At 60.7% G+C, this 24766-nt stretch overlaps 1 protein-coding gene across 2 annotated transcripts; it reads right to left on the bottom strand.

Moving 5' to 3' along the window:
- Positions 1-5420: 5420 nt before the first annotated feature.
- On the bottom strand, positions 5421-23587 carry INCENP (inner centromere protein). 2 transcript variants are annotated; one of them, XM_051964070.1, is made up of 19 exons: positions 23412-23587; positions 19616-19760; positions 18336-18449; positions 17348-18093; positions 15765-15816; positions 15260-15302; positions 14996-15104; positions 14652-14727; positions 13657-13777; positions 13375-13509; positions 12955-12966; positions 10745-10854; positions 10485-10602; positions 10277-10399; positions 9818-9999; positions 8588-8666; positions 8326-8472; positions 7480-7630; positions 5421-6913 (listed from the first exon to the last, which is right to left on the bottom strand). In XM_051964070.1, the coding sequence occupies exons 2-19, from the start codon at positions 19750-19752 to the stop codon at positions 6699-6701; spliced, it is 2670 nt and encodes an 889-aa protein (XP_051820030.1). In that variant the 5' UTR covers positions 19753-19760; positions 23412-23587; the 3' UTR covers positions 5421-6698. The 2 variants fall into 2 exon arrangements, with proteins under 2 accessions (XP_051820030.1, XP_051820031.1); XM_051964071.1 differs by lacking the exon at positions 12955-12966 and having other exon boundaries at positions 23412-23586.
- Positions 23588-24766: the final 1179 nt, after the last annotated feature.

Below are 24766 nucleotides of genomic sequence, written 5' to 3'. Positions count from 1 at the left end.
ACATCTTCACAGTTAAAGGATCTGATAAAGGCCTCATTTCCAAAATATATAGAGAACTGACTCTAAAAGAAATCAAGCCATCCTCCAATTGATAAATGGTCAAAGGATATGAACAGACAATTTTCAGATGATGAAATTGAAACTATTACCACTCATATGAAAGAGTGTTCCAAATCATTATTGATCAGAGAAATGCAAATTAAGACAACTCTGAGATACCACTACACACCTGTCAGATTGGCTAAGATGACAGGAAAAAATTATGATGAATGTTGGAGGGGATGCGGGAAAACTGGGACACTAATGCATTGTTGGTGGAGTTGTGAACGAATCCAACCATTCTGGAGAGCAGTCTGGAATTATGCCCAAAAAGTTATCAAACTGTCCATACCCTTTGATCCGGCAGTGTTTCTATTGGGCTTATATCCCAAAGAAATACTAAAGAAGGGAAAGGGACCTGTATGTGCCAAAATGTTTGTAGTGGCTAGAAACTGGAAATTGAATGGATGCCCATCAATTGGAGAATGGCTGGGTAAATTGTGGTATATGAATGTTATGGAATATTATTGTTCTGTAAGAAATGACCAGCAGGATGAATACAGAGAGGCTTGGAGAGACTTACATGAACTGATGCTAAGTGAAATGAGCAGAACCAGGAAATCATTATACACTTCGACAACGTTATTGTATGAGGATGTATTCTGATGGAAGTGGATTTCTTTGACAAAGAGAACTGAGTTTCAATTGATAAATGACGACAGAAGCAGCTACACCCAAAGAAAGAACACTGGGAAACAAATGTGAACTATCTGCATTTTTGTTTTTCTTCCCGGGTTATTTTTACCTTCTGAAACCAATTCTCCCTGTGCAACAAGAAAACGGTTCGGTTCTGCAAACATATATTGTATCTAGGATATACTGCAACATATCTAACATATAAAGGACTGCTTGCCATCTAGGGGAAGGGGTGGAGGGAGGGAGGGGAAAAATGGGAACAGAAGTGAGTGCAAGGAATAATGTTGTAAAAAAAATTACCTTGGCATGGATTCTGTCAATATAAAGTTATTATAAGATAAAATTAAATGAAAAAAAAAAAAGGAAAGAGGGAGCAAGAGGGAAGGAAAGAGAGAGATTTGGAACTCAAAATCTTGTTTTAAAAAATGAATGCCAAAAATTGTCTTGACTTGTAATTGGAAAACATAATAAAATACTATTTTGAAATATAAAAAAAATAGAATTGTAATTCAGATTTTTCTTGCCCAAGGCCAAGATTGTTGGAGAGATTGATATCAGACTGATTTGTGGGATCTAGTCCTTTCACTGCAGCTATACTGGATCTCCCTTTTGTGGCTGCCCTCTTTTTGGTCTATCTTCTCTTCTGCAGAAGTTGGGTTGGAAAGTGGCCCCAGGAAGTGGACCCACCACACTGCTGAGTCCATGCTGTTGGTGACCCATGGGACAAAAGCCAAAGAAGGGACTCGGAGCAGAAGGTGTACCCACCCCATCCCCACTAAACCAAATGGGAGGTTAAAACAGGAGCTAAATGTACTTAAAGAAGAGCTCCTCTTGTTGACTTCAGATTCTGAATACTTGATAAATGACATTTATCAATCATTCTCCTCCAACACTCGGAGTCTGGGGTCTCTGGATCACTAAGTACCACTTCTTCCTTTTCCCTACTCATCTGGAACAGCCCTGGATCTTGATCTTGTTCTCTCAGGACCCTGGGGATGAGGTCCCTAGAATGCTCAGAATGTGAAGTCAGACCTTTAGAAGACCTTAGGTACCTGCTTCCCCAGCCCCAAAAGAGAGGGTAGTAGACAAGTCTCTTGGAGGCCTTGGCCTGCCCTGGTGGGGTCTTGGCAGCCGGAACCTTAGCCGCTGTCTGAACCCAAGAAAATCTCACCATAGGAGCTCCAATCTGGTTACAGATTGGTACAAAGTTCCTGACTTGCTTGCTCTGTTGGTGGCTTTTCCATTAGAATGAGATTTCCCATGATGATTTCCTATATCATCTCCATATTCCCTGCCTGTCACCTTCACAGAATCAAAGCCTGTCTGAATATAATAAAGGCCCCCCAAGGGACCTTCCAACAGTCCCCGTGACCAAGAGGTGGCCCATGATTGCATGAGAACACTATCCAGAGAGTTTGCTGTGGAAGCTTAAACATACAAATGTCGAGACCATGTCTCCAATTTAAGATCTGTAAAACCCTACATAGGGTCACTCTGATCTCTGGGAAACATTTCATCCCAAATACCGTGAGGAACTCAGCCTTTCTCTTTTATAGCCATTTCTTTGGAAAATTCAGTTCCTGCCAGACAGGATAGTTGACTTTGGGAGCTGGGGTCATCCTGAACTTTAGTCAAGGGCAGGCAGAGAAGAGACACACTTGGGTCAGAGTTTTTGTCATTTCAGGCCAGGATTAGTCATTTTTTCTATCTTCCTCTAAGCAGCAGAAGCAATCTTTTAAGATTTGCAAATCACATCGCATGTATTAACTAATTTTATCTTCTCAGTTGGTTCTCAATAATGAATGGTAGGTACCATTATTATGCCCATATTACAGACAAAGAAACTAAGGCAGAAGGAGGTTAAGGGGTTAGCTGGGAAGAACAGGAAAGGGAAAGAACAGAGGGAGCAACCCCTTATTTGGTCCTAGAATGTGATGATGAGGAAATATTCTCTAGGCTTTCAGGTTAGTCAGGGTGAGCACATAGAACAATTGAGTCACTCTGAAATGTAGAGTGACTGAGGAAGAACAGAATAAGATCTCTCTATAAACATCAATTTCCAGATAGTATAGATGCTTAAGTGCTCTCCATTTGAGAGTTTGAATCTTAAAAAAATCAATCGAATGCTTTATAATGGTAATGATTTTAGAGAAGAGTTGTGAAAATGTCCCCCTCTTCTCTTGGTCAAGATGGGGACTACAGATGTAGGCACTGCATCCAATGGTAGACATTATAGATATATTAACCATCTTTGTCAAAATGTTTTTTTTTTTTTTTTAAGTCAGGAGGACCTGAGTTCAAATCTGACCTCAGACACTTAACACGTCCTGGCTGTGTGACTTTGGGCAAGTCACTTAACCCCAATTGCCTCAGCAAAAAATAAATAAATAAATAAATGCTTTTTTCTTTAGGAAAGGGTATAAAAAAATCAATAAAATGAAACTAAATTTTTTTCTTAGAATTTGCATTTTAACCTATAGATAATAGGGAACCATTAACCTTTCTTGAGTAAGGAACAGAGCGATCAGACCTGTGCTTAAGGAAAACACTTTTCTTCAGGTTAGTGCCAAAGATGGGGGGGGGGGGGGGCGGGAAACATGGTTTTTTCCCCCACACTATGTCAAATTGCATGAAAAGAAGCTTTATGGGACTCTCCACTTATTTTAAATGGACTAACCTCTTTGGACGAGGATTGGGAACTAGGGCTTGTTGGCCCAGGCTCGGAGACCTTCTCGGGCGTCAAGGAAACCAGTAGAATTTGGTTTGTATTAACTGAGGAAGGGGTCACTTGCACACCTAAGAAGTGGCTAATAAGGAGGCAGATTGGATCCAACCACATTATTTCCTTCCACTAATGTTGAAGCTGCCCAGGTTCATGAGATTAAAGTTTACTTAGATCTTAACTCTGCAAATAAACGCCATTGAGCCACAGGCAGAGTCAACAATAGAAAGGAGAAGTGCTTATACTGGGGACACATGCTGCAGGGAAGCTGGGAGGGTCCTAATTAAAATTTAGCATTATCAACATATTTAACATATATAGGACTGCTTGCCATCTTGGGGGGGGGGGGAGGGAGGGAGGGGAAAAAGCGAAACATAAGCGAGTGCAAGGGATAATGTTGTAAAAAATTACCCTGGCATGGATTCTGTCAATACAAAGTTATTATTAAATAAAATAAAATTAAAAAAATTTAGCATTATTTATTTCCTAAAGGTTTTGCAAGAGTGTCCAAGACAAACAACCGGATATTTCTTCCTTCTCCCCAGAGGAAGAGGGGCAGGTTTCCTCACAGATAAATATTATTTAGACTTTTCGAGGAGTCAAAACTCCTTATTCTTTTCTGCATTTATATTTAACTTTTGGTGTAATTGTTGTTTTCACACCCACAGAACAGCTATTTCCTAAGGGAAGGGACGCCTTCATCTTGATTTTGTACTTCCGGTTCTAGCATATAAGAAGGTACATAATAGGCATATGTGAAACTGACTTAAGGGGGTGGGGTAAACTGGCCTCCAGATGAGAGAAGTAGCAGTGACCAGAACCATGGACAGATCACAGGAGGGAGAGCAGTAAAGGAACTTCTGTATGGGTCAGATGGTTCCAGAGAAGAAAGTGTGGCTGGTGACTCTCCCCCCTTAAATCCAGTTCACTAGTATGTGACATCTCCCTGAAGTCATCATGGTCATCTTTGGGATGACTGTGCATCCAACTAGCAACAGCAACATCAACTACAACCTGAGGTCAAGGACCGTTTCCATTTTGGCTATTTCCTAGCACACAGAAGGCACTTTATAAATGTCTGTTGGGTCAATGAGTATGGACATCCAGGGAACGGACTTCAGTCCTCGCCCTGTTACTTTGTAGCTTTGTGACCAATGGGCAAATGATTTCCTTTCTTGGACCCACCTCTGAGCCCTGACTCTTTGCCTGACCAGTCTCCCAAAATGCTTTGCTGGAATCTCCAAGCAATCCCGCGAGTATAAACCTCATTTAAAAACAAAATATTCCCATAGAATATCAAAGGGTTGGTTCTAGGTATATGAGATCATTAGACGGAGCTCTTAGGATTTTATTTTTGCATTTAGAGTGGGCTCAAAAATAACGGATAAGTATGAGTGAAAGACTATTTTAAAAATAACGAGGGTGGGGGGCAGTTAGGTGGTGCAGGAGATAGAGCACCAGCCCTGAAGTCAGGAGGACCCGAATTCAAATCTGGCCTCAGACATTTAACACGTCTTGACTGTGGGACCCTGGGCAAGTCACTTACCCCCGATTCTCTCAAGGAAAAAAAAGTGTTGAAAACTATCTTTACATGTATTTGGGAAAAGTCCTGTTTACAAAAGAACTACTTTGAAAAGACCCGAATGAGATCCCCGAGGCAGAACGAGCAGAGGCTTCCGAGGTCCCCAACCCAGCCTCCTTTTACACGAGGAAATGGAGCCCGAGGAGACATGAAGCGGCCAGGACACAGGCAGCGAGCGGCAACGTTGGTTGTGGGACTTTGCAGATGAGCTCATTGGAGCCTCCCATGATTCCCATTTGACAAAGGGGAGAGTTGAGGCTCAGATAGAGCGGCCTTCCAACTCGGCCTTCCCGACTCCCCCCTTCCTGTACCCGGCGGCCACATGGGGAGGAGGCAGGCTCTGGGACCCATGGAGGAGGACACCAGAAAATACACAAAAGCTTTTTGCTTGGAAACAGGGGGTTTATTTAATTGGTGTCAACTGTGAATTAAAACAAACAAAACCCAAAAAGAACCCAAAGGGGAAATGCCGCAGGGCGATGCTGCCTTCGGGCTTGGCCGCCCACTCTCCCCACCTGCAGCCCCCCTGGGTACTTCGAGCTCTGGAGGGAGACAGAAAGGCTTTATTTAAAAGCACCAACACTGGAGTCAGTGTCTGCCCTCAGATACTTAAAGCTTCCTGGCTGTGTGACCCTGGGCAAGTCACTTACCCTGACTTGGTTTCCTGAAAAATGACCCCCTGTGGACACCCTCGGGCCAGGTGCCATTGGCATGTGCCTTTCAAAGTGGGGGCACAGGCCCACACACGAGCATTTCCCACCAAACTCTGGCCACCCACCTGCCCCTCAGTTGATTCTGGGCCCCCAAGACTCACACGTGGAAGAACTGGGAAGAAACAGGAATCATGAAACATGGAACATTGGGGCCAGGAGGGGCTTAGAACCCAGAACATGTAACATCAGAACCAGAAGACTTAGAACCCAGAACACAGAAAGTCAGGGCCAGGAGGGGCTTAGAACCCAGAACACGTAACGTCAGAACCAGAAGACTTAGAACCCAGAACACAGAAAGTCAGGGCCAGGAGGGGCTTAGAACCCAGAACACGTAACGTCAGAACCAGAAGACTTAGAACCCAGAACACAGAAAGTCAGGGCCAGGAGGGGCTTAAAACCCAGATATGGAACATCAGGGTCGGGAGGAGGCTTAGAGCCTAGAATATGGATTGTCAAGAGCTAAAGGGAAGGGGTGAGGTTAGAATCCAGAACATGGGAAGTTGGGGCCGGGGGAAGGAGGGAGGGGCAAGGAAAGCCAGTCGGATGGGCCCTCAGAACTTGGGCTGTCAGGGGATAAAGGCTGCTCCTCCCGGCCCACCCCTGGCCCCAGCACAGGCCCAGGCCCGGGCCCTCCTTGACCAAGTACCGGGACTCCCCCCGAAGGCAAGAACGGCAGGTCACAGGAAATACATTTTATTAAGCTACTCTTAAAAAGCCTTCAACTAGCTCCTTAGCATTATGTACAGTGGGGGCCGCCGCCCGGCGCGTGGCCGCCCCTCGGAGCCCGCCCCCGCTTCACGGGGTCTCAGTCTCTGCCGCCCCCGGCCCGGCTCCAGAAAGGCCTCCGGCTCTGGGCTCGCCTTCACCTGTCTACACTAAAAAACCCCTCGATTCTTAAAGAAAACACATGTACAGTCCCGTGCTCGGCAGCCGGGCTCCCCGCCCCTCAGGGCTTCTTCAGGCCGTAGGGCAGGCCCACAAAGGGCCGGGAGCCCGGCAGCGGCGGCGAGTGCCAGACGGCCGAGCTGGTGCGCTTGTGGTAGCGGGGCTTGCTCTTGTTGAAGATGTCCTCGAGCCTGGGGCTCAGGATGGTCCCGAAGAGCTGGTCCAGGTCGGGGGGCTGGTAGTACTGCCGGATCACGGCCTGGCTGAGCTGGGTCCCTGGGGCGGGAGGGAGGCGGGGTCAGGCCGGCCCGCGAGGACCCTCCCCTGCCTCCTCCGGGTCTCTGCAAGGTCGTGCCCCTGACCACGGGCGCCCCCGTGCCAGCTGTGACCTCCTCAGTGCGCCCGGAGCTGGGATCCGGCCCTGACCTCTCTCTGGGTGCACAGCCGCACGCTGGCTGAGACGGGCCCCACAGAGCCTCCCTCAGAACATCCAGACGCCCTGATTCGCTCTGTGCGGGTCTACACCTGCCCCCTGGGGGCGCCGCCCACCCCGCCTCCGACCTCGGCGCAGCCCCGGCCCCACATGGGGCCCCATCACAGAGTGGGGGTCACGAGACCACGATTTATTGTCACTGACCGATCTGGCCCCTGCCTCATACGGCCTCACAGCCGGGGCCCGACTCACGTCTTGGGGAAGCGGGATGGCGAGGGCCCACTTCCAGAAGCCTTGGTCTAGCTCCCACAGGCCACACAAGGACTCCCCCGCCCCCACAAGGCCGCCAAGGGGTCCCTGACCCCACCTCGCCCCCGGCCCCCCTCGGAGCCCGGGCGCCTTCACTCACCGTTGGCCCAGGCAGGAATGGGCTTTCGGGGCTGGGTCTCGTCGTCGGTGGAGTCGTCGCTGTTCAGATCCATGCCGTAGTTGTCTGGGTTGATCTTGGGGCCCCCCTTGGGGCCCTGGGGGGTCATTTCATACGAGTTGCAAACTGGGGACTGAAGAGAAAGAGCCGCTCTGTCTGGGCCGGTGCCAAGAGGAGCCTCCTCTTGGGGTTCACGGGCCTCTGTCCCCGAGACGACCCTCCCTGGGCCGGGGAGCACCAAAAGTCAGTCAATGGCCTGGCCGCTGCTTGGGGGCCGGGGGCTGCTCCAGAATGGGGCCTTCCCCCTCCCGGAAATCCCCCGAGAGAGCATCCATGGCTTTCTGGGGGACCAGAGTTTGGAAGGGAGCCATCCCCACATCCCACCCCCATTTGCATGAATGCCCCTAGTGGCTGGCTCGGGCTATGGAACCCCTGTGACCCGTCCCTACCAGCCCCTCAAACCCCAGGACCCCGAGAAGATTCATGTCAATGAAAAGGCTCCGGAGCTTTTAGGGGGGCACCAAGCTCAGTGTGGGTCACCCTGAGGGAGGCAGGAGGCGGCCCCGGAGCCCTGGCTTCTGCCCCGCCCCCACGGCAGCTCAGGCCATACTCAGCACCCAGACCCCAAGCAAGGTCAATCCAATGCCAACGGACCTGGACCGCTGAGCCAGGAGGGGAGCCTGAGCAGCCCCCCTGGCCTGTGCCCCCTGTGCAGGTGGGCACCCAGGCAGAGCCGGGCCAGGGGCTCCCAGCAGAGGCCCGGGGGTCACTTGTCCCAAGCCCTGAGAAGGGACTCAGGCCGGGCTGGGGGCGGCAGGAGGGTCTCACCTGCATGTCCATGGTTACATTCAGGAACTTGCTTCCGGTGCCCATGGCGGGGGTGGCGGCAGCGGCAGCAGCGGCCGCCTCCTTGGCCTTCTTCTCCTGCTCCTCCTGGAGCCTCTTCCGCTCCTGCTCTTGGCGCTGCCGCTCCTCCTGGGGCCAACACAGCGGGGGGTCCACGTGAGCTCCGGCCCGAGGCCCCCGCCCCGAGCACCCCCACCCCCGTCCCGGGGCCGCCTCGGCCCAGCCAGGGGTACCCGGGGCTCACCCGCTTGCGCTTCTCCTCCAGCTCCCTCTGGGAGCGCTCCTTCTGCAGCCGCAGGGCTTTCTCCCTCTCTTGTCGCTCCCTGGAAACATCAGCGGCAAAGGCTGAGCCGGACCCGGGGTCCCCCACACCCCCGTGACCTTTCCCCGGCCCGCGGGCCCCCCATGGTCCCCCCCGCCACTGTCCCCAGGAGTCCCCCCCACTGGCAGCAATGAGAGCATTGAGAGGGTGCCCTGAGAAGGCAGGGCCCACTTTGCTTCTGCCTCTGTCCCCCCCCAGGCTCTAAAAAAGGGCGCACGGGCAGGGACCTCGCTCTCCGCTCTACCCCCCATGGGTCCCGGCGTTATCAGTTACCCCAGGCTGTGCTCTCTGGTGGGGGGGAGGGGCGTGGCAAGGCCTCCTTCCCCAGCACCCCTCCCTACACGGGCCTCTGCCTGGGACCGTGGCTCGGGCTCCCCTGAACAGATCTGGGGGAGCCCCGGTGAGACGGCCCAGAGATGGAAGGAGCACTTAGAGACACTCGCAGTTACATGGAGGCCGTCTCGCCTCTGGACCCGGAATTTTGTCCGAGTAGGGAGTCTGGTCCCACCCCCCATGGAGGGCGCCCGCCAAGCGAGCGTGTGTGACGTCAGTCCCCCTCCCCCTCCCCTACAGCTCGACCTCTGACCGAGGTTTGCCGCTGCCGGCGCCTCCCAAAACAATGCTGGGTCTCAGCGGGCCAAAGGGGCAGCTTAAAAGCGGGGTACAGTGACCCTACAGAGGGGAGGGCCTCTGCTGGAACGGGGGCTTCAATATTCCTGATGAAAGGCCCAGAGCCGAGGAGGAGAAGGCGGGAGCGCAAACCCAGGAGTCAAGAGAAAGCTCGAGGGGCAAGAGGCGAGCGGCCCCCGATCCCCGGCTGCCTCCCGGCCCAGCCAGGCCTGTCCCAGGAAAGGACAAGTCTGAGGCCAATCAGAAAGCCGAGAGCGGGCGACGCGGCCCCCGCTGGGGGCCCTCAGGCCAGGGGCTCGGGAGAAGGGGAAAGCCACGGGGGAATCGGCGCTGTGGTTCCCACAGTGAGTTTTGGGGCCCCCAGAGCCCAGGCTACGCTGGGTTCCTGGAGACTCTCGGGGAGTCGGGGGGAGGCCGGCAGGAGCGTCTGGGAGGAGGGAAGGTTTCGGACGGTGGGAGGGTCAGTGATGGGTCGGGGGCTCCCTCTCCCCCATCTCTCTCACGCGGGCAGGGGGGCCTCACCTCTCGGCCTGCAGCCTCTCCTGCTCCCGCTTTCTCTCCATCTCCCTCTCCAGGGCCAGCTGCTGCTCCCGCTGCTTCTGCTGCTCCATGATCCTGCGGGCCTCGGCCAGCTTCCGCAGCCGCTCCTGCTCCTCCTCCTTCTTCTTCTGCAGCTGCTCCTGGAACCTCCGCTCTTCCTCCTCCTGGAGGTGGGCAGGGAGGGAGCCCAGTCAGCAGGCGCCCGGCCTCAGGCTCCCCTCGGGGAGGGGCCGCCCCCAGCCGCCCTTGCCAATCCCACCCCCGAGACAAGGCGAAGCCCCCGTTTGGCCCCCAGAAAGCTGCAGACCAGGGAGGGGTGAAGGCGGGGCCCCAGACAGGGCGGGTGGCCAGCCTCGGGTCATCTCCTGGGGGGCAGCAGGCGGGGGACCGGCTCCCAAGGCCCCTGAGGCCGTGGCCAGTTGGGCCGGCCCGCCTCCTCACCTGCTGGAGCCTCTTCTGCCTCCTGGCCTCTTCCTCCTGCTTCCGCCTGGCCTCGGCCTCCTCCAGCTTCTTGGCCGCTGCCTTCTTCCTGGCCTTCTCCTCAGCCAGCCGCTCCTCCTTGGCCTGCGGGAGCCCCGGGGGTCAGGCCGCACCAGGGACCCTGCCCCCCTTCTCCCCCTCCCCCGCCGCCTCCCGGGCCGCCACTGACCTTCTCGTTCTTCTCCAGCTGCGCCAGCTTCTGCTCGATGCGCTTTTTCTTCTCCACTTCCAGCTGTTCTGCGCGCTCGCGGGCCTGCAGGACCTTGCGGAGGCGCTCTTCCCGCTTCCTGGGGACGCAACAAAGAGCAGATACTTCCCGGCTTGGAGAACCCCCGTTCTCCCTCTCCTCCCGGGACCGGATGGTGGGCGTGGCCAGCGGCGTGGTGGGCGTGGCCAGCGGGTGGGTGGGCGGGGCCTTCGGGCACTCACATCTTCACCTCCTCCAGGCGCCTCCGCTTGTCCTCCTCCACCTTCTGCTTCCTCAGCAGCTCGGCCTCCTCCTTCTTCTTCAGGTTCTCCAGCCGCTGCCGCTCCTTCTCCTGGGGACAGAGGGGCCGGGCCGTGAGGCGGAGGCAGAGTCGGGCAGGTGCCCGTAAGGGCGGGCCCCTCCCCTCCAGCCCAGCTGCCGGGGGCTCCCGGGCCGCCTTGGACCCCAGCCTGAGGTGCCAATAGCAGAGCGTCCCTGGGGGCACAGGGCCAGTCACCGCCTGGCGCCCGGTGGGTGCCCCGCCCCGCCTCCCACGGCCGACTCAGTCAGACTGGCTGGACCCCCTGTGCCCCCCAGATCCAGCACTGGCCACCTGCTAAGTGGGCTCGCTGTCCCTGACCGGCTGCAGAGGGCGTCCCCAAGGCCCGCAGAGCTCGGGGGCGCTGCCTGGGGCCCTCCTGATGGACACAGGGGAGATGTCAACATCAGGGGACCACTGGGGGGCGGGGCTTAGCCAGGGCTGCACGTGCAGGACTGAGCGGGGGCTCAGATCCTCGGGAAGCTGTGGGCGGAGTCCCGGGGGGCGGGGCTGACTGATCAATACCAGCACGTGGCTGGGCGGGACAGGGCTCAGCTCCCCCGCCCCTGGGCTACACGCTCAGAGAGAAGCCCTTCTCCCAGTGCGCCCAGAGACCCCCGAAGGCCTCCGTGGCCAGCCCCCCCCCCCAAGCCAGGCAGGAAAAATATATCCTAAGGTGGGGGGGCCTCAAAATCAGGCTGAGCTGAAAGAGCCGGACAGAGCTTTCTAATTGTGAGTCAGACAAGCTCCTTTCCACAAAGCTAACGCTGCTCAAAAAGGCAATGAGCCCCTCGCTAAGTAGTGAGCTCCCCACTGCTCCAAGCACCGGGCAGGGCGGGCCTGACAGAACTCGGGGGACACAACCTCTCTCCCAGGATCCCCCGGCTCACCGAGCGGCCAAGGGATCGCCCCCTCCACACCGGCACGGGAAACCCGAGGTGACCCACAAGGACATCGCCACCCAAGTTCCAAAAAAGGGGCTAGGGAAGCCTGGGGGGGTGGTCCCAGCGGGGCACTTCCCTCCCCTCTTCTCCGGTGAGAAAGCCTGCTTCCCCAAGGACTCAGCCCAGAACTGCTTTCAGCAACGGCTTCAACCCAAGCTGGGGGGAGAAGGGGCAGGGGCGGGTCTGCCCCAGCCTCAAAAAGCCCCCTGGGAGATGCACAAAGGCAGCTCGCCCAGAAAACCCTTCTGCCTCAACTCTGAGCGGGGAAGTTGGGGCACAGGGCCCTCCCGGGGACACTGGGGCCCTCCAGCTCCAAGGAAGCTCCCAGATCCAGAACCTGGACCCCAGGGAGGGCCCTGAACGTCCTCAGCAAGTGGCCAAGCAGGAACCTCCCCCCGAGTGCCCTAACTAGACAGCGGGAGGACTGCTCGGCCGGCCCCAGGCTGTGGGGATCCAGGAGGCAGCCCCCCCCCCAAGGAGATCTCGGGAGAACAAGGGGGGCCCAGACAGGCCCAGCACAAAGTTATGGAGACAGCCTGGCCGCCCAGCCCGCTCCCCCAGCTACTTCCTGATTCCCAGAGGCCCACTTTCCTCCCAGTGGGGTTCCTGATTCCAGGCTCCCTTTGCCTTCCTCAGCCCAGACCTGTCTCTTGGCCCCTCCCACTTCAGTTCCAACGCCAATCAGCTTGGAGCTTTAAGGCCAGCTGCCCAGAATGAGGGTCAGGACCTTGAGGCAGGGAGACCCCAGGGTCTGCCTGTCAGAACTGAGAGCCAAGGCCCAACCTCCTCAGCGGGGCTCGGAGCCTCTGGGAGTCAGGAGGGTTCTTCCCACTGATGTTAGGGGGCGAGGTCAGTTCTACTGCCTACAAGGGGGGCACTGTCGGCCGCCATCGAGCCTCAGAGGGTCCAGGGAAAATCGGGGCGCTGGCGTTTTCTTGGCAAGAGCCCAAGGGAGGCCGGGGAGCGAGTCATGGCGGCCGACAGTGCGAAGGGCGGGTCCCATCAGCTCGTCCGGGCCGGGCCGGCACCCGCGGGACAAGCTCCGTGCGGACCTGGCCCAGCCAGTCGACCTCTGGAGACGCCCCCGGGGAGCTACTCACAGAGTTAGTGTGGGCCAGAAAGCAGCAGCATCCAGGAGGGAGGGCGGGGTGCTACAGTACTAGGATGGGGGTGGGGGTGCGTTACTTACAACAAAACTGCCCTGTGTGAAGGAGACAAGGAGGAAAGCCGGGGTTAGCTCCTCGGGCCGCCAGGGCCAGACCCCCCTCCTTCCCGGCCCCTCCCGAGCGCACACGCTCGGCCATCGGTGCCCCGCCAGAGGCCTGCAGCTCCCCCAGCCACCGGGGCTGGATGCTCAAGGCTGGGACAGGGCGGCCTCTGACCCGTGATGGCCTCTGACCCAGGGTGGCCTCTGACCCACGGCTTCCTGGCCGTTTCCGCGGTCCAAGTCTCCCCTAGTTGTCATAAGCACTGGGGGGAAGACGGGGTTTCATAAGGCAGGGACGCTCAATGGAGGCCCCCGAGGCCCAGCTCCTGGGCCGGACCTCTGGCTCACACCTGGGCGCCAAGATGGACGCAGCGAGCTCGGGGCAGCGCGGCCGCCACTGACCTTGGCGTCCATGTGGAGCGGAGTGTTGCGCTTGATGAATGACTTCATGACGCTGGAGCGGCTAGCGGAGGTCGGGGTCATGAGCATCTGGTTCTTCTGGACCGTGTGCAGGAAGGTCCGCAGGGGCCGCACCACCTGCCCAGGGAGACGGGGGGGAGATGAAGGCCTGGGGGGGCGGCCGGCGAGGAGAGAAGCGGGGCAGCCCCCCACCCAACCAGAGCGGGTGCGGGGCAGGAGCGGGTCAGCCCCCGCGGGCCAGAGCGTGAGCCTCCCCGGCCTTACCTTGCTGGGTGGGCAGACGGGGGAGGGAGTCTTGTTTCGAGGGGGGGTGAGCGCCTCATCGTCCCCGTGGTCCCCGTTCTCGTCCAGCTCGCTGACCGCCTGCTTGTAGCTCCTCTTCCGCCTGTGGGGGCACAAGCAGCAGCGTCCATAGGGGCCCAATGACCGGGACCCTCCCCCCGGCCCCTCCTCCTCAGGCACACAAGTCCTGGGGGGTCTCAGGCTCCCCCTTCCCACAGCTTTCTAGGCTGGGACTTCTCTTCCATCACCATGGTAACAGGCCCAGGGGCCACTCCTGGAGGGCTCTGTGCTAGGCCCTGGGAGGGACAAAGTTAAAGCCTCCTCAGCCCTCAGGGAGCTCACAATCTCGTGGGGGGGGGAGGGGGGAGGGGCGCGCATCCCACCAGAGAGGATGGAAACCCCCCCCCCCGGCCAACCCCTAGACGTCCCATTACATGGAACCTCTTCACGGGCACCCCCTCCACCAGGAGGCGAAGAGGACTCGGGCCCTGCCCACTCTCCTGGGGAACAGGACATGCAGAGGTCAGGAAACAAGCTCATCTGAGGGGCGGCTGAGGGTCCCCCATCCCGCCGCCAGAACTCCAGGAAGGTGGAGCCACAGGGCCCTGAGGGGCGCCCAATCCAGCCATTTTACAGACAGGGAAACTGAGGCCCAGGGTCGGGGGGGAGGGACGTGCCCCACCCCATTAACCAGACTCTTCATTGGAGTTATTTTGGACAGGAAAGGCCAAGTGTGGGCTGGGCCGGGCTCTCGGGAACGCCTCAGGTCCCGAGCTCGGCTCCCAAAGCCCGGCGTCCCTGGGTACGCAGTCGGAGGTTTTAGAGGTGCCCGAGTGCAAACAGCTCAGGGGCAGGCCCAGCCTCGGCTGGCACAGGGGCCCTCATGTGCCAACCACCTGGGGCAGATGCAGCCCCTCCCCAGGTCCTTCCCGTCCCCTCCCGGCCTGGGCACCCTCTGCCCCTCCTGGTCACCCTACCTGACGCTCTGCGGCGGCTCCCGCAGCTCCTCTCGCAGCTCCTCCTGCGGCTCCTCGCTTCCGCCCATCTTGTTCTCTGGGGAGGGAAGCGGGTGAGGGGGCTCTCGCGCCCGCTGCCTCTCCAAGGGCCCGCGCAGGGCCCGCCTCCTCCTCCTCCTCCTCCACTTCTTCCTCGAGGTACGACCCCCCCCCCCCCCCGACATGGCAACTGTCTCACTCAGAGGGGACAAGCCTTTCCCGGGGTCCGTGTGGCCGTAACAGTCAGTAGTGTCCGGCCCCTCGGGGACAGCGCCCTCTGACCGCCCTCCCAGCCCACGGCCCCCGAGGCCCAGAGAAGCCCTCACCGCTGTCACCAGCCGCCTGGCCCCCAGACTCCGGCTGGGCCTTCGGGGTGCTGATGGCGATCTTGTTGGCGTTCCGAGGGCGCAGCGTTCTCCTGGTGCTCTCAACCACCTGCGGGCAAGGGAGGCCCGTCAGGCTTTGCTCCGGCCCGGGCCCGGCCCCTCCCACGCCCAGGGCGGGCACCCGAGGACCCATCTGAGGGCTGGCGCCTTCTGCCGCCTGCCCTCCAACCCGGGGACCAGGCCCCTCGCCCGAGCTCTGCCCACCTCCGGGTCCGTTTCTGTCGCACCCTCCGCCTCCTCTTCGGAGCTGAAAGGAAACAGAGAAAGCCTGAAGCGCCGGGAGGGACGAGCTCCGCGAGGCCGCATCTTCCCAGGAAGCTCCATCCCCTGCCCCCGGCCCAGCAGGACGCTCCCCTCTGACCTCCCACACATCTGGGCTTCGGGACGTGGGCTCGAGGGGGCGTCTCTGGGCCGCCACCCCTGCCCCCAAAGGACCCGCAGCGGGCACGCGAGCTCTGGGCAACAGGCTCCTCACGCTGGCAAGGCCGCCCGCCCCCCCGGGCCCATCGCCGCCTCCTGGCTCCGCTGGGAGTCGGGGGCTGCCCTTTAGGCATCCACAGGGAGGTTGTGGGAAGGGCCCTAGCTGGCTGGGGGAGCGACCCCGTGTGGCCGGGCCTGCGGAGGCCGAGGGGCCCGGCTGAGCCCTTTTGTCTCCGGCTCTGGGGGCAGCAGGAGGCCCCGCCCCGTGCTCAGGGACAGAGGCGCTCACCTGGCTTTCCCGGGTATTTCCACATCCAGGAGCCTCTCCAGGTAGCTGTGACCTGAAAGGAAGAGCCGGGGACAGAGCAGGGTCAGAGAACAGCGGGTCCTGGAAGGGCCCCAGACTCGGGGTCCCGGCGGCAGCCTCCGCAGTTTCCCCATCCGCGGGACCTCCCACAGGGCTACAAGTGAGAGGGCCACGAGCCGGAGGGAAGCTCTCAGGCCTTCCCAGCAGCCTCTGCGGCTCCTCCCTGTCTCTCCCCATGCTCCATGTTAATCTCTCTGAAGCCCCCGAGACCCCATGGTCCAGCGTGGGAGTCAAAGGAACCAGCTTCAAGCCCGAGGACAGTCCCGGCTGGGGAGGCCTCGGCTCCTGCACCTGGGGGGGCCCAAGGGAACTTGGGGGGAGGGGGGAGTTCCCTGGCAGAGACCAGAGGCCCAGGAAGGGAGACCGCCACTGCCCCCATGATGCCCGTCTGGGCCGCTCCATCCCAGGGCCCGGGCTCAGGGCTCCCCTGGGGTAGCTGGGCCCAGAGCTTCCCGCAGGGCTTTTCCAGGCCGGCCTCCCCGACGTGGAGCTGCCCCGACCACTCTCCCTGCCGAGCTCGGGGCCCAGGCTCCCACAATCCCACAGTTCCCAGATCACGGCCCCATTAGCTGAGCCGGCAGCGGTCCCCGCCTCCCCCAGGCCCGAGGGACGGTCTCCTGGTCCCCCAAGGGGCTGCTCCTGGGACCTGGGCCGCCCCTTCCCAGCCACACGGGCAAGGCCTGAGCTTGGGCACCCCGGGCTGCTTGGCCGCGGGGCCCGTTTCCCTCACTTCTCCCCCTCCTCAGGGGCTCTGGGTGTCCCCGGACGGCGAGGGCGCTGGGCTTGGGGGCCCCCGCTTTCTGAATGCAAACCCGCCCTCAGACCCTCCCTAGCCGAGTGTCCCTGTCTGCCTTAGTCTCCTCATCTGTACAATGGCCAGTCTCTGCCAAGAAAACCCCCAATGGGATCACGGGGGGGGAGAGGGGGGCGCGGGTCTGAAAAGGCCCGATAACTAGTGTCTGACATAGCCCCCGCCTCTCCCATAACTGCTCCCTGGGGGGCACCGTTTTCCCAGGGCCCTCAGGCTTCCTCACACTGAATTCTGGGACAAAAAGGGGCCCTTGAATGAGTCGGATTGCCCTGAGTGACCCTCCAAGTCCCTGAGACCCCAGAGCAGAGGCTGCTCCCCGAAGGGACTCCCCGAGCATCCCAGGCAGGCCATCGGCCTTCGAGGAGGGGGGAAAGGCTCCGAGCTGGGAGGAGGCAGCGGGCCCCTCCACGCCTCCCACGCCCCAGGGTAGCGACTTGTCCCCTCTGAGAAAAGAGAGGAGCAGCCGGAGGGGGTGGGAGGGGGACGGCCCAGCAGGCGGGGCGGACGGGGGGGCCAGGCCTCTGCCCTTCCGCTATAAGGGAACCCAGGAAGCCCCCCCAGGCCCTGCTCCTCACCCTCGTCTGGCAGGCGCTGCGAGGCTTCTGAGCTAATAGAAAGGCGACTGCCCGAGACCGCCCGGCTCCTGCGGCCCCCCATCCATGACCCCCCTCCCCCCGAAGGCCCTCCCACTTACAGATGATGCGGCCGGTGGCGGGCTCCTGGGCCTGCTGGCGGGAGGAGCGCCGCCTCGAGCTGATCCTCTTGGGGACCATGGAGTACTTGTGGATCAGGGAGACCCGGTGGGCCCGGGAGGATTTGCGCACCAGGCTCCTGCGCACCGAGCGCCGGTCAGAGCGGGAGCCCGTCGGGGTCCGTGGGCTCTCGGGCGAGTCCTTGAGCGCGGCCTCTGGCTGGGGCTGCCCCTGGAGGGGGGCCCCGTCCGGCTCGGCCGCCGCCTCCTCGGGAGAGGCCGGCTGCGCTATCCGGAGCTTGGCCACGGAGCGAGCCGGCCTGGCGGCCTTCCCCTGCGGCCCCTCAGCGGGCACCGCCAAAGAGGTCCCGGGGGCGGCCTCGAGGACGCCCTCCGCCTGCTTCCTTGGCACCGCCGGGTCCTTGCGGCCCGAGCCGCCACCGAAGGAGAGCTGCTGCTCGGCCGTCCGGGCCCTGCTGGCCTCCAGGCACTTCTCGGCGCTGCGCTGCTCGCTGACGCCGATCTCCACCACGGGCACGAGCCCCCCGACGGCCGGCAGGGTTGCGGACTTCTTGGGGAGCCACGTGGGGGACTCGGGCAGGGAGGGGGCGCCCGCGGCTTGGCCGCGAGCCCCCCGAGGGACGGAGCCGTTCTCGGCCACCACCAGGACCAGCTTCTCCAGCCGGTCTTTGCTGCGCAGGAGCTGCCGGCCGAGCTGACTGCTCCTGCGGTTCGCTCGTCGCGACAACCTGGGAGAGGGAAAGGGGGTCCCTGAGACCTCAGCCCTGGGCAGAGACGCCGGGCGCTGCCAGTCCAGAGCCTCCTGCCCGGGCCTCCTCCTGCCACGGCCCCTGGTATGTCCCGGAGCGCCGCGCACTCTACGGTCACCGTTTAACGGCAGGAACCTCGGAGCGCCCCCCCCTCCCCCCCGCCCCCGAGAGCCGGCCCGGCAGAGAAGGGGCCCAGCCCGTCCCCGCTGCCCGGGACCCACCTTTTCCTGCTGGGGGGCCTGTTTTCATCCTGAATGGAGGAGAACCGTTTCTTCCTCCGGCGGTTCTTCTGCGAGGGTGTTTTCGGCATCAGCTCAGGCTCCACACTGAAGTCACTGGGGCCAAGAGGAGCAAGGGGGAGTCAGGACCTCGTTCATCCCAGAGGAGGCTGGACCCCCCACCCGCTCCATCCTCGCCTCCTGGGCCGGGGTCTGCCCAGCTGTCTCCACAGCATTCCCGGAGGCTGCGCCGGGGCCCAATCTGGGGGATCCTCCCCCTCAAAGACAACAAAACTGGGACCCAGAGAGACCCCTTGATCTGCCCAAGCTCCTCCACCTCCCAGGCCGCAGCTGCAGTCACATGGGGCAGCCAAGTGCCCCCTCGGACCCGCCGTGTGACCCTGTGTGTGGGGCTGCTCGCGGCACCCAGCCCACGACTGCTCGAAGTTGTGCAGCTCCCTGCCCACCCTGGCGTGCCAGGGGCTCGGGGCACAGCGGGCCAGGCCAGGGAAAGCCGTTCAGCCTGAATCGTACTTAGGCCGGCCCACGACGCCCGAATCCGGCAGAACCTCGTTCCTGAGGGGAGAAGAGGAGCGGGGGCCCTTCCTACACTGCCGGGAGACAGGTCCCGGGTTCAAATTTCACCTCCGGTCTTTATAACTTGAGTGACAGAAGGAAGGGCTCGTGCCCGCCCTCCACCCTCCTGAGCCGGCACTGAGTGACATGGAGCGAGAAGAGGTGGGAGCAGCCAGAGGGTGAGGAGAGGAAGAGGCGGCGGGGAGGAAGGAGAGGCCGGTAGCCCCAGCCTTGAATGGCGGGGCGAGCAGCGGCCCCCCAGGCACCAGGAGGAGGGAGACCTGGGGAAGCTCAGCGGTCAGCAGGGCTCTGGGGAAGCTGTTTCTGACGCGGGCGGCGTCCAGGCTGGGCAGAGGGGGGCTGGCCCTGGCCGAACCACTTCCCAGGGAAGTTTTGTGTCCTGCCTGGCAGAGGGAGGGAGAGGAGGGGGGCAAAGGGAAGAAAGAGGAGGGCAGAGGAGGGGAGGGCAGGAAAACGCCCCCAAGTAGCAGAACGTCGGACAGGCCTGGAGCCGGACACGGACAAACACGCTCGACTGCTCGGTGGCACCTTCTCAGCTGCTCTGGCCCGGCCTTGCTCCAGGGTGAGGTTTCCCCTAAGTTTTCCCCTTTTAAAATGTCTCCCTCAGCTTCTGGGGGCCTCTGGCCCCTGGGCCCGGGCCCAGGCCTTCGCTGCCGCACCCACCCAGGCCCCAGGCCCGGACTGACCTGGAGAACATCTTCAAGGCCTCCTCCTTAATCTCCTGCAGCCACACCATGTCCTTGTTCTCCACGTTGCAGATGAACTCCATCAGTTTGGTGCCGCAGAGATCCAGGATGCTCGCCGAGCCCATGGTGGGCGCCATGGTTCCGCCTGCGATCCCAGAGCCCGGAGGAAGCAATAATTAGAACTCTCTGTCTGAAACCTGCGTCACCTGCAGGGAAAACAGGCCGGGCCCCACCCATTCTCCCACCCTGCCCTCACTGCCCAGGGGCGGCTCCCTGCACGCCCGAGTGCCGCATTCACGCTCACACTCCCTGGCTCGGGGGCACGCTCATGCCAGCTCAAGCTGGATCCCCCCTTTCCACTCCAAGTCCCACACCTGCCCCTTGGCCCGGGGCCCCCCATCCCTCCTACAAACCAGAGGTCTCAGAAAGGCTGAATATTCCCAAGGGTCAAATCCAGTCATAAAATCAAGTCTGCTCGTCCCGGGAAGGGCGTCAGACAGTCCCTGGTCTGGTGCCCACTTCCCTGGAGGTGCACCCCCCCCCCCAGGTACCTAAATGCTCCATGAAGGCAGGCACTGGCTTTGCTTGCTTGTATTCAGAATGCCAAGCCCAGGGCCCCGCACTCTTCTTCCCTCCCTCTTTTTTCCTTTCCTCCTTACTCTCTTCCTTCCTTCCTCCTTTCCTTTTTTTCTTCCCTCCTCCCTCCTCCCTTCCTTCCTTTCTTTCTTCCCTCCTAATCGCTTTGCTGTTAGAGGTTTCAACAAGCCCAGTCTCCTCTCTGGATCTTGGCAGGAAGCCAGGAAGTCAGTCCCGGCCCCAGGACAGTCTGTAGGGTCCCTAAGAGGCTTGGGGATTGGCTGGAGGGCCACAGGAGCCGTGAGTATACCATTGGAGAAAACTGGCTCTAAGGTGGGACCTCAGCTCTGCCCCTCACTGCCCCCGTATGGGTCAGAAGGCACGAGGACCCTTCTGGCCCTCACTCAGTCCCAGGATCCTTGGGGCCTGGAGGGCAAATGACATTATCCATCCTCCCTGCTTTACCGTAGAACGCAAGGAGTGGGCCGGGAGCCTGAGCTGGAGCCTGGGCCTGGGCCGGGGAGCCTGGGCCGGGGAGCCTGGGCCTGGGCCGGGGAGCCTGAGCCGGGGAGCCTGGGCCTGGGCCGGGGGGCCTGGGCCGGGCTGCCCCACAAAGGCAGACTCCACGAGAACCAGGCTCCTGGGCCCTGGCATTGGGGCGGCAGCCCTCCCTCAGCTGCCTCACTGCTCCCCAGCCTCCTGCCCAGCTCAGCCCTCTGGCTCTACCCAATCCCAGTCAATTCATCCCCGAGGACTTGGAGCTGGGGGGATGTGCCCCAGAGGAAGAACCCAGAGCGCAAGGGGAAGCCCGGGGAGGAACAAGCAAAGGACAGCGGGGAAGGCAGATAATGGGACCGAGATTCTTCCCCTGTGACTCATGTCAATACAAGCCCCAGCCTGGGGCTTCAGTCTCAGCAGCAAAGCAGGGCCTTCCAGCAGGTAACGGGGCAGTGGGTGCAGATTTGGGGGGGCAGCCAGGCCCGCACCCCCACCCCAAGCCCTGGCGGGAGCAAACCCAGACTAGGAGGGGGCTTGGGATGGCAGGCCCGCGTTACCCCGTAATCCTAATGAAAAGGTGCTTTATCTCAGATATTCACAACAAGGCAGGAGGCAGGGCCACGGGACCAAGCTGCGGAAACTGGGGTGATTATTATCGGAAGTGTTTGCCGGGGGAAAGCTCACAAAGCCTGCGCCGGGACCGCACCGCTACCAAGGGTCTGAGGGCACATCTGAACTCGGGCCCTGCTTTCTCCGCTGTGCTGTCAGCCCGGGCCCCGGGGAGGCAGCTCCAGCCTGGGACCCACAGCGGCCCCCGACCCTGCGGCAGAAGGGGTCGGACCAGGAGAGCATCCGAAGCAGGGTCGGCGGCCTGAGCCTGGCCTTCCCGGAGCCCGGGTCTAACGGGGGGCTCTCACGCCGCAGGGGCGGGTGCCCGGAGCCGGCCGGGCGCTGGGGGGCAGAGAGTCCTCTCAGCCTTTGGGGTCCCCGGGACAAAGGGAGCTGTCCAAGTGCCTTCTGGGGGAGGCCAAGAATCCACCACCGGGCCCCCCTCCCCCAGGGATCCGCCCGGAGCCGGGCCAGGTGCTCCCCCTCCCCTGCCCGCCTGGTGCTCACCAGCGGGTCTGCAGCCACACAAGGGGGGCCTGAGCGTACTTCGGGCTCCCAGGCCCCATTTTTTGGCCATTTCTCGATCACTAAAGCCAAGGGGGAACCTTCAGAACCAACTGTCCCTTTAGGAGTCAGGTAGACTGTTGGGGTTCCAGAATTCCACGGTGGTTAGTGAGAGGACGGGGGCAGAGATGGGGGGAGAGGACGGGCTCCATCGAAGGTACTGGGGGAGAGCCTCCTTGTGGAGCGGAGGGTCCCGGCACCAAATCTGAGTTGTCCTGACCTCCGACGCACATGATTCAGGCAAGCCCCCTCCCCTTGAGCCTCAACTTCCTGATCTGTAAAATGGGGTCCGGGGTCCTTCCGGCCCTCCCGCTTGATCCTCCAGGCCCCTACTCTACAAGCCGAAAAGCCTTTCCCCGTTTTGAGACCAGGCAGGTGAGCGATGCCCTGCAGAGAGTGGGTCTGCCGAGGCAGGAGGGTTTCCCTGGGAGTCCCGAATCCCCTCCCCCCCCAAAGGAAGTGACAGAGTCCCAGGTCATCAATACCCCAGAGACTCGGCAGTGGGGAGGGGGGATGGACACTGCGAGGAAGGCCTGGCTCCTGGCATGGGGTAGGAGCACCCCCGAAGCTGAGGGGGAGGGGAGAAGGGGGGCTCCTACCCCAAGCCACCCAGGTCAGAGGCAGCCACTGCCCAAGCTTGGGTCAGCAAAGCCCTGACAGGAAGCGAGGGGGGGAGGTGGGGGAGGGCTGGGAATGGTATTACACCAAAAAGATAATAAAGCCAAAGGTTTGGCTTTTAAATTGGTGGTTCCAGGAAGAACTTCCCTTCACAAGGACAGACTTTGATTGGCTACAATTAATGAGATCAAGCACAGTCAGAGGCTCCCCCCCCCCCCCATCGGGACAAGCCCCTGCCAGGCAAATGGTGTCCTAAGATCATAAACAAGGGGGGTCTGAGCCCCCCGCCATGAGCCAGCTCTGCTCTTGGGGGACCCGGCCACACGCCCCCAGGCCCCAGGTGAGGGACAAGGGCAGCTGGTGAATGAGACCCTACACTTGCCAGCCTGGCCAGGCGGAGCCCACGGCCGGGAGGGGATGGGGATGGGGATTGGGGGAGGGGGGTTTCCTCCTGCCCATCAAGGTCTGCCCTAAGCTCTGCCCTGGCACAGGTCCCCCTCCGCGGGCACTGCCAGGGTTGTCAGGGAGCTGCTGGCCCCGCCCGCCTCCGCACTGGCACCGGAGCGGGGGCCAGCAAATCACTGACCGCTCTGGGCAGGCTCGGGCCCCGCACCCCGGCGGGGGCAGCTCAGCGGTCAGTGGGGTTCACGGCTCCAGTTTTCTGATCTGGCCAAGGCGGGGGGATGGCAAGCAGCCCAGGGCCAGCCTTCGGACCCGCGACCGCCCTCGCAGCGATCCAGCCCGGGCCCGTTTTACGCGGGGGGGAACTTGAGGGCGCAAGGCCCTGCCTCAGTTTCCCCATCTGCAAAAAGTGCCCCAGCTCTCGGGCTGTCATCGGGAGGAAGCTGGAGAGGTCCAGGACCAGCGGGACAGGCGCACTTCGCGGCGGCGGAAGGGGGGAGGGGGAGGGGGGACGCGGCTGCAGCCTCACCTGGCTCGCTCTGCCGGGCCCCGCCCGCTTCGTTCTACGGTCCGCGCGCGGCCCGCGGCCTCCCCGGGGCTGGAAGGAGCCGCCCGGCCCGCAATCGCGCCCCTCCGTCCGCCCGTTCCTCCAGCCGGCGCCGCGATTCCGGTGCAAAAGCCGCCGCCGCCACAGTCCGGGGAGTGAAGCGCGGGCGAAAATGACGATTTTCAAAACCGAAGACGTAGCCAATCTTGGGAGAGACGGACCGGGTCGCCGTCGAGTCTACAGCCAATCGCCGCGCGGCTGCCGTTGAGTCGATCGCCTATTGGCTGACGCGAGTGGCAGTCAAGGCTGCTCGGAGGCCCGGTCAATGCAGAGGCCGCTTGCTTCCGCTTTTGGTCCTAGAGGAGCACCTGAGGGGAGGGGCGGGAGGCCAAGTTCTCTGAAGAGCATCGGGAAGGAGGAAGACTACAAGTCCCGGCGTGCCTTGCGGCAGCGGCGCCGCATCCTTCCTCCGTTCTTTAAGCCGGACCGTTAATTAGCAGGCTTTTCTTTTCTTCTCTGGGCTGGGTAGAAGCTCTCACTTAGATGTAAACTTTCTGAGAGCGGGCGCTGTCTCTTTCGTTGTCTCTGCGGATGGAGCACCTAGGAGTGCTCGCAGAGTTGGAAAAGAGGAAATGCGCGCGTTAGCCACACTACGCTCCCGCTGGTCTCCCCTCCCCGCACCTTAGTACAAGCTGGATTGCATTCCCTCCTCCCCTCCGCCTTATGGAATTCCCCGGCTCCCCCTTCCCTCCCCTCTCCCGCCTCTAGTACCTCCCCGGAGAAATCAGCTTGTATTCCAATCAGCCAATCAGCCACTGATTAGCCCTCCGGTGTACCTAACCGGAAGCAGGAGGAGAAGCAAAGCCGGCGCTTCCTTTCATTCATTCATTCAAGCGTCTCCACAGATCAGTCAATGCCGCGTGCGAGAGCGGGAGGGAGCGTGCCTCGGGAATTCTCTCCCTCCCCCGCCTTGAGAGCCGGCAGCGTCCCATGACTAAAGGGGCGCATTCAGCCTCCCATCAGCAGCCTTCTGCAGCAACTTGGGGTGGGGAAGCAAGCATTTCCCAAGCGGGAGGGATGGAGAAAGGGGGGAGGGTCAGCAAGCGGAGACTTGGAAAGCAACTGTCGGTAAGAAAGCCCCCCTGCCCAAATAGAAACGCAATTGTAGAATCACTCCTCCGAGCACAGGAAGCGGTCTACAACCGTGGATGAGACCATCCCCTCCGCCACGTCCTTGTGTGAGGGTTTCTATTATTCGGCTCTCAGGCAGATAGGGAGGGAGGTGCAATAGGATTTGTACATTGTCATTAAAATGTTGTGAAATGCATAGATAGGGT

This window comes from Antechinus flavipes, chromosome 6, assembly GCF_016432865.1.
Source record: "Antechinus flavipes isolate AdamAnt ecotype Samford, QLD, Australia chromosome 6, AdamAnt_v2, whole genome shotgun sequence".
NCBI classification, from domain to species: Eukaryota; Metazoa; Chordata; class Mammalia; order Dasyuromorphia; family Dasyuridae; genus Antechinus; species Antechinus flavipes.
Note: the sequence above shows the minus strand (reverse complement) of the source record. Positions and strands in the feature narration are given on the sequence as shown.

Excerpts from the sequence above, each read along its gene's own strand:
- INCENP (XM_051964070.1), bottom strand. The coding sequence starts at position 19,752 with ATGGCGCCCACCATGGGCTCGGCGAGCATCCTGGATCTCTGCGGCACC. Across the intron at positions 15,817-17,347 it reads CGCCACCGGCCGCATCATCT|GTCACAGCTACCTGGAGAGG; the intron begins GTAAGTGGGAGG and ends TCTTCCTTTCAG. Across the intron at positions 6,914-7,479 it reads CATTCCTGCCTGGGCCAACG|GGACCCAGCTCAGCCAGGCC; the intron begins GTGAGTGAAGGC and ends CTCCCGCCCCAG.